This window comes from Apiospora marii (assembly GCF_038362585.1).
Source record: "Apiospora marii strain CBS 49790 chromosome Unknown utg000013l_segment0_segment0, whole genome shotgun sequence".
Lineage (NCBI taxonomy): Eukaryota > Fungi > Ascomycota > Sordariomycetes > Amphisphaeriales > Apiosporaceae > Apiospora > Apiospora marii.
The window spans coordinates 2,557,430-2,568,725 of NW_027117384.1; the positions used below are offsets into that span (position 1 = coordinate 2,557,430).

At 53.5% G+C, this 11,296-nt stretch overlaps 1 protein-coding gene across 1 annotated transcript; it reads left to right on the forward strand.

The window, feature by feature from the left end:
• Positions 1 to 8,910: 8,910 nt before the first annotated feature.
• Positions 8,911 to 10,302, forward strand: PG985_015909 (vea protein; the record flags this gene model as incomplete). The annotated part of the gene is made up of 1 exon (XM_066835675.1): positions 8,911 to 10,302. The coding sequence occupies one exon, from the start codon at positions 8,911 to 8,913 to the stop codon at positions 10,300 to 10,302; it is 1,392 nt and encodes a 463-aa protein (XP_066676878.1).
• Positions 10,303 to 11,296: the final 994 nt, after the last annotated feature.

An 11,296-nucleotide genomic window follows, 5' to 3' on the forward strand; every position in this document is an offset into this window, starting at 1 on the left:
TCGTCCTAACGAGCCTGACGAGTCGTCCGTATGCCCTCCTAACCCATTCGTGGTATCTCGTATCCGGAAATACCTAGCAACGGATCGGCTGAAGATCTCGAGCATCAGGTAGACAGACAGATTATCCAGCCCCCATCGTATCAACCGGCCGGTCGCGTGGCCACCTTTGCGTGTCCCGTTCCCCTACCTGACATGTCGACGAACCGACGACGACGAGCCGTGTCTCGAGTATATTTTCTTTCGTAAAGTCCAGCCCCGATTTGAGCATATTGTCGCCCACCACCGCCACTCGCCGCCCATTTTCCGAGGAGAGTTCAGCGTAGGCAGACAGTTGCCCAAAGGGGATGCGGCTGCCAACTTCGAATGTGTCAGGTGGACCTTATACCCCTGAGCCATCGCATCGTCGACGGTGTAGACCCAATATCGAACCGTGTCAATCGAAGAGAGCGTAGATAACTGCCACAAGGCGAGGCAACCTCATGTCTGTCGTAGCAGTTAGAAGCTATCCCTGCTTTTACGGCACAGGCTGAGATGGGCAAGGGATCGATCGAGTAAGCTCAGGCGGCAGTCAAGTCAGGGAGATATAGCCGATACTGGCTGGAAAAGGAGAAACAACATCACCGTCTCAGGTAACAACAACCTTCACGGGTAGCCGCGAAGTGGTAGTCGCGTTTCAGGTTCGTGTATCGTAACTGGCACATCGACCGTCGACCAGTCCTCGACTTTTTTTCGTCCCATGAGATCGTCCAAGCCAGGCTCGCTTCGTGGAGTTGATGAGGACTGAAACATAACTGCGATTGTCTCCCCACCAAGTAGGAGGGACCTGACTGAGGATGCAGCCAAGAATCTAGGCCTCTCTTCCCTTATCTACCGCCAGTAACTCCCGGCAAGTGGACTGCAGCGGTCTCGGTCTCCTCTTGAGGGGCAGGCAGGGGTTTGGCGTGTATGTAGTTCCTGCCACTATCTTCAGATACCCGAAAAGTGAAAAACAGAAATCCCATCCTTTCTCCCAGACACCGCCATTCTGCATCAAAAGAACTATTGCTGCAAGAGCCGCTGAATTCGGCGCAGTTTCTTCGTAAGGCAGAGAGAGACACCGTACATGGATATGATATGATGCCCGCGTCCGAAATAGGCCAGGCCAGGCACCCGGCCCACCGGTTCGAAGAGGTGGGTTCTTTTGTTTTTGGCACAGACTTTTAGCGGTCGGTATCCATATCTATGCAACTGTAACTCTCACGAAAGAAGCCCAGGCGGAAGAAGCCGTCAAGCTGTAGCCGAAGGGAACAGTGGCATGCACATCCTCCATATCCAACGGCTGTCAAGAGAGAAATCGCTTGCGGTACCTCGGCATAAATTGAAGGGCATAGGCTGATGGCAGGCAGTGTTGCAATGGCAGCTGCGGCCTAGGCATACGACGGGTTTCGCTTACGGTGATGCTGATGCTGATGCTGATGCTAACAGCGCCGCCGCAGACCGCCGTCGAGAGGCTCGTTTAAACAAGGGGCAGGGAGAATCAACGGCAGAGATTGATTCATGTCCGGGACCGGGCATTACCCCTTCTACTTACCTAGTGGGATCTGACGAGATTAGAGCTTACATGCTTGATATTGCTGCTCTACCCGCAACCAGGTCAGAGGTGTCTCCAAACCTAGATGGCGACACCACCTCGCAAACAAGCGAACATGATCTAGGCAGGTGGCGGGACCCAAATTTTGGAGCCGAGACATGGTGGCTTGCAAGTAGCCCACAAGGGGATTTAATCCTCTTGGAGGCGGTGATGAAAGGAGGAGTTCCTGCTGATTTACCCGGTTTCTTACTTTTGCCAGCTGAGCCGCTGCAGCTATCATCGCCGCCTATAAGTCCTTGGCCAATGGCGACTTTTGCCAAGTGCAAACCAGGCGAGGACGTCATCTTTAAGTAGCTTCAAGAGTGACATTCCACTTGTCGACACACGTAAGGGGGTATCATCACTATGTATAGGGTCCTAATCCTTGGATTGACACTGCAGATGCCGCTGCTGGGGGAAGGGGGTACCGTGTGATCTGAGCCACCTTGAAAGTTAAGGGGATATCACCAGGAATGTGAAGAACCCCATTGCAACGCGCGGTGACGGCTTACACGTTGCCACCGGCCATCTTCTGTGCGGCATTGTGCGGCATATCTTAGCGGTAAGTATTATGTAGACTGGCGGGCGACTCGTTCGATCGCCCACGACGTGCTGCGTGTTGATCACCAAGTGTCGGGCCGTTTATCGCGGGTCGAGCTTTCCTCCTCCGCAACGGGTGTCGGAAATGATCGTGCTAGCAGACAGCGGGAGAACCGTGGTTATTTGCGATGCAACTCTGACATGCGTGCTGAGTGGCCTTGGATCTTCGCAGTTGGAGTATGGGGTAATGGCATGCTGCTCATGTTAAATTCTCCGGCCTAAGTATCCCAGCCTAGAGTCAACTGGAAGGGGGTCGAGGAGTCTCGAGTCTGACTCATGCCCCTTCTCACAGATGCAATAGGCATAGGCTTCATGCAGCACCGGTAAATTAGCATCGAGATCGACACCCCATCAGTTGTCACTAATTTGGTGTAGTCCGCCCAGGAGGTCCGCCTCCCAACAGCAGCAGGATGGGTAAGCCATTTGATAATCGTATGACAGCCTGGGAAGGCCGGCGTGAATATGATACATCACTTGGGCGTGGGGGCGGCATCGAAAGAGTAAACGCCTTGTCTGTTTGTCACCAGGCGTCAGGCGTCCGTCCGCAAGGACCGCCGCTGGCTCATGCTGCTGCTGCTGATGACTGCCAATATCAGCCTCCCGGATGCAGGGCCCGGGAAATGATGAGCCTGTATGTACAGCACACGGCCCCTCGAGGACTGCCGGTGTCAGCGCTTGACATGGGTCTTAAGGCCGGCGCTACAGGGACATGATGCAAACCATTGAAAACGCCCAACGAAGGGCAGAGGGCCCCATAGTTCGCGTGGACAGCACGGCATCTGCCGTGATGGAGCGTGTTGACGCGGGCGAGGTATAGTCCAAGTCTCGGGCAATAAGATAACCATATCTGTCAAGAGTGAAGCGAGGGGCGATAGGACATTAGGGTAACATTAGCATGTTTCCCTCGCCATACTGGCCAGCCGAACGGTTGCAATGAACGGAAGGCTAGCGGCAACCTCCGTCGGATTTGGCGACTTGGAGGATAAACGGGAAGTGGACCTCGCTCGAAACAATCCAGACAGGTTGGCACGGTCGGCATGAAGGTCATATGTAGTTAGGGAAGGCCAAGTTGCGGGGGGTTGTTAATTGTCAATCCCCGCCGGTCACGAAATGCTTTCCCGTAAGCCCTTCTAGCCTTCACGTCACCATGTTATGTCGGGGTGGACGAGAGGAAGGGGTTGCGTCAATCCCTGGCAATCCACCCTCCAGCCGTTGTAGGATCCTCAACAAGGATTCCCTCCTCAACGTCCAAGGGCAATAAAGCAGGAAACATTCCCAAAAGAGGAGTGGGTCACACCTTGGGCCTATAGTTCGTCCGGGTTTCTGGGCATCTGAATGAAATGAAAAATGGCGACCTAAGTTCTGCCATATTTGGGCCGCTGCCTTGAGTAGGGTTGCACCGAAGCCTCGATAGCTCGGAGATTTTTCGCTTGGCCGGGCTAGGCCGGCGGCATCGAGTTTCGAAAACAGGTGGTTGTGCATAGCAATCTAGTCCCCCCGAATGCCCAGCGGCTTGCTGACTGGATAGGCACAAGTTTTGTGGCATACGATCCTATGTACGTATTGTGCAAGGAACGGCTCATGGGACGGAACTTGCCAGTACGTATCCAGACCTGTCGAGAGATTTCATCGGAAAAGCATGCAGCCGTAGGAAGTTCTTTCCGGCAGCCACCATCGCCAAGTTGTGGTGATGAATCTCCCTTTCTGTCATTTGTAGCTTTTACCGAGAGATTTGGTGCAACAGAGCGAGCTCCAAGCTGAGCTGTCTACATGGGGGTTTCCTCGAGATGCCGTTTAAGAGTATGCGGCAAGCCGACGCCAGTAGGCTTGCCCAATCCAAGACGGACATTCTATTTCTACGGAAAAGAACGGCGCCAATCATAATTGGCTTCGTCGTCAAAACTATTCCGGGAAGGTCGTAACCGGCACGCAGCATATTCGAATGGCATGAGCTCGGTTCGCTGTACGGTCGATCGTGGATAACGATTTGCAAATGGGGATCTGAGACTCGGGAGGATGGTATGGAATCTCGACATTCCGTCTTGACGACATGCCACTGTTCCCGTGATGCAGGTTCGGGCCATGACATGGCATGACAGTATTCGCTGCGTGGGTGGTGGTGAACAAGAAAAGATTGGCCAGTACTGATACTTATCACCTTGCACCGTACCAGATGTTATATTCAAGCGGTCCTCGAAGCCCGCTAGGCTGGAATCTGGCCACGGAACTCTCGAGTAGGAAAATAAATAGCGTGGCCTTGCTGTGAAAGAACCCGGAATCAGAGTCGCATCGTCATGTGCTGCACACACCTTCACTACACACTACACATGCAGGCGATCCCTGGCTGCGCGCGCGAGAGAAACCGGGATGCAATACCTTGTTGGGTGATTATGGTTCCCGCGGAGGCCAACATCGAGTTGCGGCAATAAGGAGATCCTGACGGCCCAAGCCCGATATAAGAGCAATGACTTCAGTGTCTCGGGCGTGAAGGCAAGGCGTCCACAAGGCGACCGATAATTATGCAGGTAGACGTTGGAGATGATTCGTATGCTGCAGTTGCCCGTGAGGCAGCAAGAGTTGTGGAATGTCTCGACGGCCACGTCTTTCCCTAATGTTCTGTCGTTTTTTGAGACCAAACTTGCCATGGCTATGTGCTACTGCAAGCCGTCAATAATATCCTTTGAATGTGACCAGGTCGGTCTCACTTATGTTGAGCAATCAGTCACCATTCGGGACTTTCATGTTGGGCCAGGGTCCACCCAGCGATGTAACAGCGGTTCAAGATGGGCCTTGTTCGCTGGCAACGAACCACATGACTGCTCTGTCTGGTACCTCGAGATGATGGAAGCGAAAGGGAGCCAGGCCAGGCCGAAAACGAAGGGTTGCTTTGCACATCACTTTATTTTCCATGTCTGAAGAGAGATGGAGAGGGCCTAGGGCCGTAGTGGAGGGCTGGCTGGCTGACTGACTGACTGGGGGTGGCAGTGAGCGGAAGTACAGGCACTTGGTCCAGCACTGGCTCAAGTGCTGTGTGCTCTCATGTTAACCTAGCAGGCGGTTGGGTGTTGTGGTGTGGGTGGGCGCTCGCCCACGGCCAGTGGCCAGTGCCAGTGTGTGGATGGATCAATTGATGGACGAGTGTGTGCAAAAGGCAAGTGGATATCCCATGGGCCTAACGCGGATTGCCGGCTTATTGTTCGGCCAGGAATTGCAGCAGAAATCAGAATCTTGATGGATGCGCAAGTCCCTGGCCCTGACTGACTTTCGTCTTGAACGGTGACGAAACCATGATGATGGTGCTAATGGGATCGTCTCGTTTGTCATTGATTAGTCGCACATGCGCCTCTGATAGAAGCCATTCCGACTCACCACACAGTCGCCGCGCTAATCCACCCGTTGAAACCGGTCTTAAGCGGGCGGCATTGCAGCGTGGAGGCTGTCTTTCCTTATTCCTCTCTTCGCGCCGATACCCAAGGTAGCCGATAAGGCAGAAAGCCCGGTTAATGTAGGTGAGCGCAAAGGGCATGGCATGGGATTTGGCTGCCGAGACAGTCCAGCCGAGCTGGAACCGTAGACCGGTTTCCCAATCGCTCCGCTTCACTGCAGCATCTCAACAGGAAAAAGAAATATGGTGGAATCGAGTCCACTGTCGATCCTATTACCATCATTTACCTTTGGCTGTAAATCCGAACAAGCGTCATGAACAACACCACGCATTGTCGAACATGTTGCAGGCTAGGCTGTCTCTTGCTGGATGACCTGTGAGAAAATAAAAAGTAAAAAGAAATCATAAGGGTAAAGAGAGCCACCCCCGGCTTGATGCCGGGCTCTGGTATCCAATAGGCCGGAAGTGAGAAAAGCGAGCAATTGTGGAGGTGCATATGATGTATGATACCGATACGACCTGGGAGTTGGAGACGGGCACTCCATTCCTGGCCTCCTAATACCTGCTGGCTCGCAATCTGATACTCGGTAAAATCGCAACGGCTAAGTTAGTCTCTTCGTCTGGCCTGGTTTGGCGTCGTCTGGTGATATGAGGTGCGAAGAAGGAGGCACGCATAATTGTCGTGTGGAGCCTGGCTAACGGGCGGCACGGGTGAACAGAGGTTGAATGCGGTATGCAGTGCGGTCGCCCATCCCAAGTACGTACCAGCATGTGGCCGTGAGCCATGAGCACGCGTTCGCACTCCGGCTGCCCCATGCCCTTGTAAAGCCTTGTACTTGTATGGGTACCTGTTAAGATGGAAGGCATGGCAGGCAGGCACGCAGGGCAGGCATGGCGGGCATGGAAAAAAGCCGGGTCCCATTGAATCCATCCATGATCCATGAATTCGTGATCCAACCATCCTTCCATCTAACCCATATGTAATCATTCAGAACCAATCTTGATGTCTCTTCGGGGAGATTCCCTTATTCGAAACATAAATTTGGCCCTGTTTCAAACCCGCCCAGTCCCGCACTTCGTAGCCGGTAACGGCGGGGTCTCAAATAACAAATAAAATCCAGGGTTCCTAGTTTAGAAAAGAAGTTGACAGGTACGGAGTACGGTACGTCGGCAGACATGGTTCTGAACATGGCAGGGCATGGCAGGGTCTAGCAAGGGCTCCATGTCCCATCGCCGACACCTTTGCTGTGTACTAGTGAGTATTTGATGATGATTCAGAAGTGACCAACCACTATTGGATGGCAAGATGTACCGAGATTATGGGTTCGCCCGCCTGTGTGTCTCCCTCACAGGTGGGCGAATCAGGTAGGCTACGTCAGGTCCTGTTACTTTTTAGGTAGGCAAAGAACACGACCAGTGGCAGGCCCGCGCAGGGCGTACGTGCTACATACCACCTCTCAGCTGCTGCAACTGCGACGTATAAGTCTGGCAGTATAGGGCAGTACTACTATGATGTAGGTATGGAGGTCCAGTACTTACATTTGGCTGTGTAGGAGGCTGCTGTAGTAGTAGTAGCAGTAGGACCCGCGCTAGAGGCCTGCCCCAGGTAACCGGTTCCCACACATTGCGAGATCCGAAAAAGGTGTAACGCATGGACTAGTTCTTTCTCGCTTCGGCAGCCTGCATGCTGCTGGGAGGGCAACCCCATGCCTGCGCATCTTTCCCATTTCGTACTTGCGCAATCATGTTCGAGCGGGCCGCTACCACGTCCTTCCTCAATCCCTCGCAGACCAACTCAAGTACCGTGACCCAATGTCAGGTTAGGTATCCAACCTCCATTCACCAATGTTCCCGCACCCTTGGTTTTGTATTGCGCCCGGTAGCACTGCATACATGCGTTCCTCCTCTCCTCACGTTCGTCTCCTCGATCTTTCCAACTTAGTACGGTACTTACATACTAGATTCGCGGAGAATTAAATCATGACCTACCTAGGTTTAGGCAGTTGGACATGGGCATCCAGCATACCTAGAATTGAATCAAGGACACACCAGCACCATACCAGGAGAGCCTAAGCTTGTTACCGGGCTACACGTAGCACATCCCACTATAAAAGAAATGCCGACTATAAAATTCCCGGTATACTATTTACATGCTGCGACGACCCTTGAAGTCTTTCCTGCTTAGGTAAATGGCAAATTTCCATCATAGGTCTATGGAGCATCGACGGATGTACTCCGTACAGCCAGTACTTACATCCCACCAACCCTTGTCGACGGGGTCTTGCCAAAGCCTGGACGCGGCATGTGTTGCCAATAACAGCTAGTGAATCGCCGTCCTCTAACCGAAAAGACAGCCCTGTAGCATATCCAATGTAACTTGGCGCCACCTACTCCGTACTCTGATCTGACCTACATACCCTACAGGCCTAGGAATTAACAGGAATATCGAACCATTTATTCCTTTGACGTACTGCCCCTCCTCCGCTTCGGCCTGGTGGCCATTTACGCATCGAACACCTACCTACTACCTCCTGCCTAGTATTACGACCTGCCTTCAATTACAGGCGCCCCCTTTACGTCCACCAGCTGGGTATCCCGTGTATATCAAACGCTTCTCCGCGTTCCAATGCACCTGGTCTCCTGTCACTGGGTAGTATTGCGTAACGACCTCGGAGCTACATGACACCCCCCAGCCCGGCTGTGATTCGTGGTGTGACGGACAACAACCAAGTCTTGGTACCAGGGTCTATCCCAGAGACATTGTCTGCTTTTTCTGGCTTAAAGACGATTTCACCCTCCCTCCAGCATATGTAGTCAACCGTTCTCCACCACCCCGAGGAGTCTCTTTCGTCGAATTCGGGACCACACCAGCAGACCTATTCCCCTCGAGTGGACCAGCAACACGGTAGCTAATCACACCGGTTTGCACCTGCACACACCGGCTTCCACGCCTTCAACGGCCAACGACACGAGCAACCTCGCTTACCCTGCCTGCTGGCCCTGGTAGCCTGTTGGCTCCCTTGCTTTTTGGCTTGTCGTAGGGCAGACACCTTCGTCACCTGCCCAGGCCTTTCTCGAATCCGGGCACTCGGTATCGACTGCAGCTCACCTCTGCATGTGCTGAACGGGAACACGAAGGCGCCTCCTTCCCATCACACTCACCACACCATCCCCGGCGGACAGCGGTACTTCAGTCTCTATCTATATAGAACCTTGGATGGATCCCTGAGCCTTTGCTTGCTGCACTGCAACCAACCTTTCCTGAAATTCTCCTGCGACCAACCAAGGTCTCTCATCTTCTCGTCCCAAACATACCATGGTGGACTCAATGGCCCGACCCTACAACTCGTGGGCTCATGAGCCCTATGCCTCGAATGAGGCCCCCTACTACCGTCCGGACTCGTCCAGGCAAGGTCAACAACGCCTCCCTCCATCATCGTCTTTTCTTTCGCAAACCCCGCCTCAGAGTGCCCCAGAGGTCCGAGAGACAGTCTATAAACAAAGCACCTATGCGGCGGCACCGGCGCCTGCTCATCATATGACACCACGGCCCTTGGCCTCGCCCACTGAGAGACAGGTGGCTAATCAAGCTGGCCAACGCCCGCCGGATATATATGCTCGTCTTTCACCCACATACTCTTCGGGTGCAAGTGATCAAACTGGGGACGCCCCAGATCAATTCCGACCGCCACCACAGAGCTTTTCGTCAAGAGTGCCTCCTCCATTGACACCCCCAATGAGACAGTACAGAGACATGCCTCATACATACCCACACCCACACCCGCCGCCGCCGCCGCTGCCGCTGCCACCTTCTCAGTCGTCGGTTCACCGGCCCCTTCCTGGCCCTCACGGCAAAGACCTCCGCATCCAGCCGCCACCACACTCCATGAACTCACCAAACCAGTCGAATATGCCATGGTCGCCGGCCTCGGCGGGCAGCAGCCGCACTGACAGGATGGCAATCTCACAGCTCGTCGACGCCGGACCAACCCCGAGTACGTCGCGTGCTGCGTCCAAGCGCCCTGAGACCTCGCGAGCCACCGGTCCAGGACGTAAGACTTACCGGCTCAAAGTCCGCCAACAGCCAATGGCTGCGAGATCTTGTGGATTCGGAGAAAGAGACCGTAGAGTTGTGGATCCGCCACCCATTGTCCAGCTCTTCATTGACGACCCGGATGCCTCGCCGGAAGAGATCAAGGCACAGCTGAAGCACCCTTTCGCCGTTGTACACGCCACCATCTGGAACGAGACTGGAGAGCAAGACTGCTCGGCCATGCCGGAGGACTATCGGCAGCAACGGAGGCTGATGGGCACCGTCGTGGCGTCGCCCTTTGTGGGGAATGACGATAAGGGCGAGGAGGGATGTTTCTTCTGCTTTGCGGACCTGTCCGTGCGCACGCCCGGCTCGTTCCGGCTCCGTTTCTCCATTATGTTCCTGGACCCAACCAACACGGCCATCGGGCACCGGACCCCCATCTGCGCCATCACCATGAGCGAAGTTTTCACCGTCTACAACGCTAAGGACTTCCCCGGCATGCAGGCGAGCACTGCGTTGACGAAGCGCCTCAAGGACCAAGGTTGCCTCATCTCCATCAAGAAGGGGAGCGAGAAGACGGGCGGGGGCCATGGCCGTGACGACAGCGATGACGATGACGACGATGACGATGAAGAAGGCCGCGGCAAGAAGCCCAAGCGACAGCGCCGATAACGTGATTCGATTCTCGCAACTGGGCACGGCGACAGCAATATTGGCCACTTACTGCATCATCATCATCATCATCATCACTCTTTCGATTTATGGCGTTCTATCTAGAGACTGGGCATACACACGCAGAGATTAAGAAGAGACAGTCAGTTGACGGAGGGTCCGTTTTCCTTTTCGTCCTTTTCCCCCTTTCGAGATGCAGGGGAAATGGAAAAGGCGGGCATCTTGATACGGCTTTTTATTTTGTTATGTTTTTCAATTTCTGCTTTAGGCTTGAAGCATGGATGATACCACTTTCACTTCTTAAGATACGGCATTATCTGTTTATGGGATAGGAGGTCGGACGACTACTTTGGATACCACTCATCGAGAGCAAGAAGAAGCATTCAGCGATTGCATTGCGAACATGGAGACGGGGGAAGAGCGGGAAGGTGGGAAACCGACGATCCACCAATCGAGTCTGCTTGTCGACGTCAAGCAGGCAATGATGAGGCTTACGAACTTTGTTCCTTTTTTTCACTCTCCGGGTCAAGGATAAGGGGACTCACACACACAAGATACACACTTACGGGACAGGGGGAGGAAATAATGGGAATCGTCGGGATGACGAAGAGTTTTTTGTCCTAGTTCTTACAGGTCACGTATAGCCCCCCTACTCGGGTCCGTGGCCTGCAGAAGAACTCGGGCTGGTGCTATTACTGCCAGGTAATATTGGATCATCAGTCAGTTCTTGTTTTTACACACTCTCACACACACAGATATACCATACGGACCAGACTTTTGGCTCCTATTCATGCTACCTCTAGACTTTGATACCATATATACTGCATGTAATGAACGATTTCACTTATTATACCACATCACCTTCCGGTTGTATTTGCACGAGCTGTGCTACCTCTTGTCTCCCAATATGATGTTCTGTCACATTGATCTTGGAGCTTTGTAGAATGCGTGATAAAAGTATGGTGGATGGATAATCCGCTGTGTCGAGGAAAGT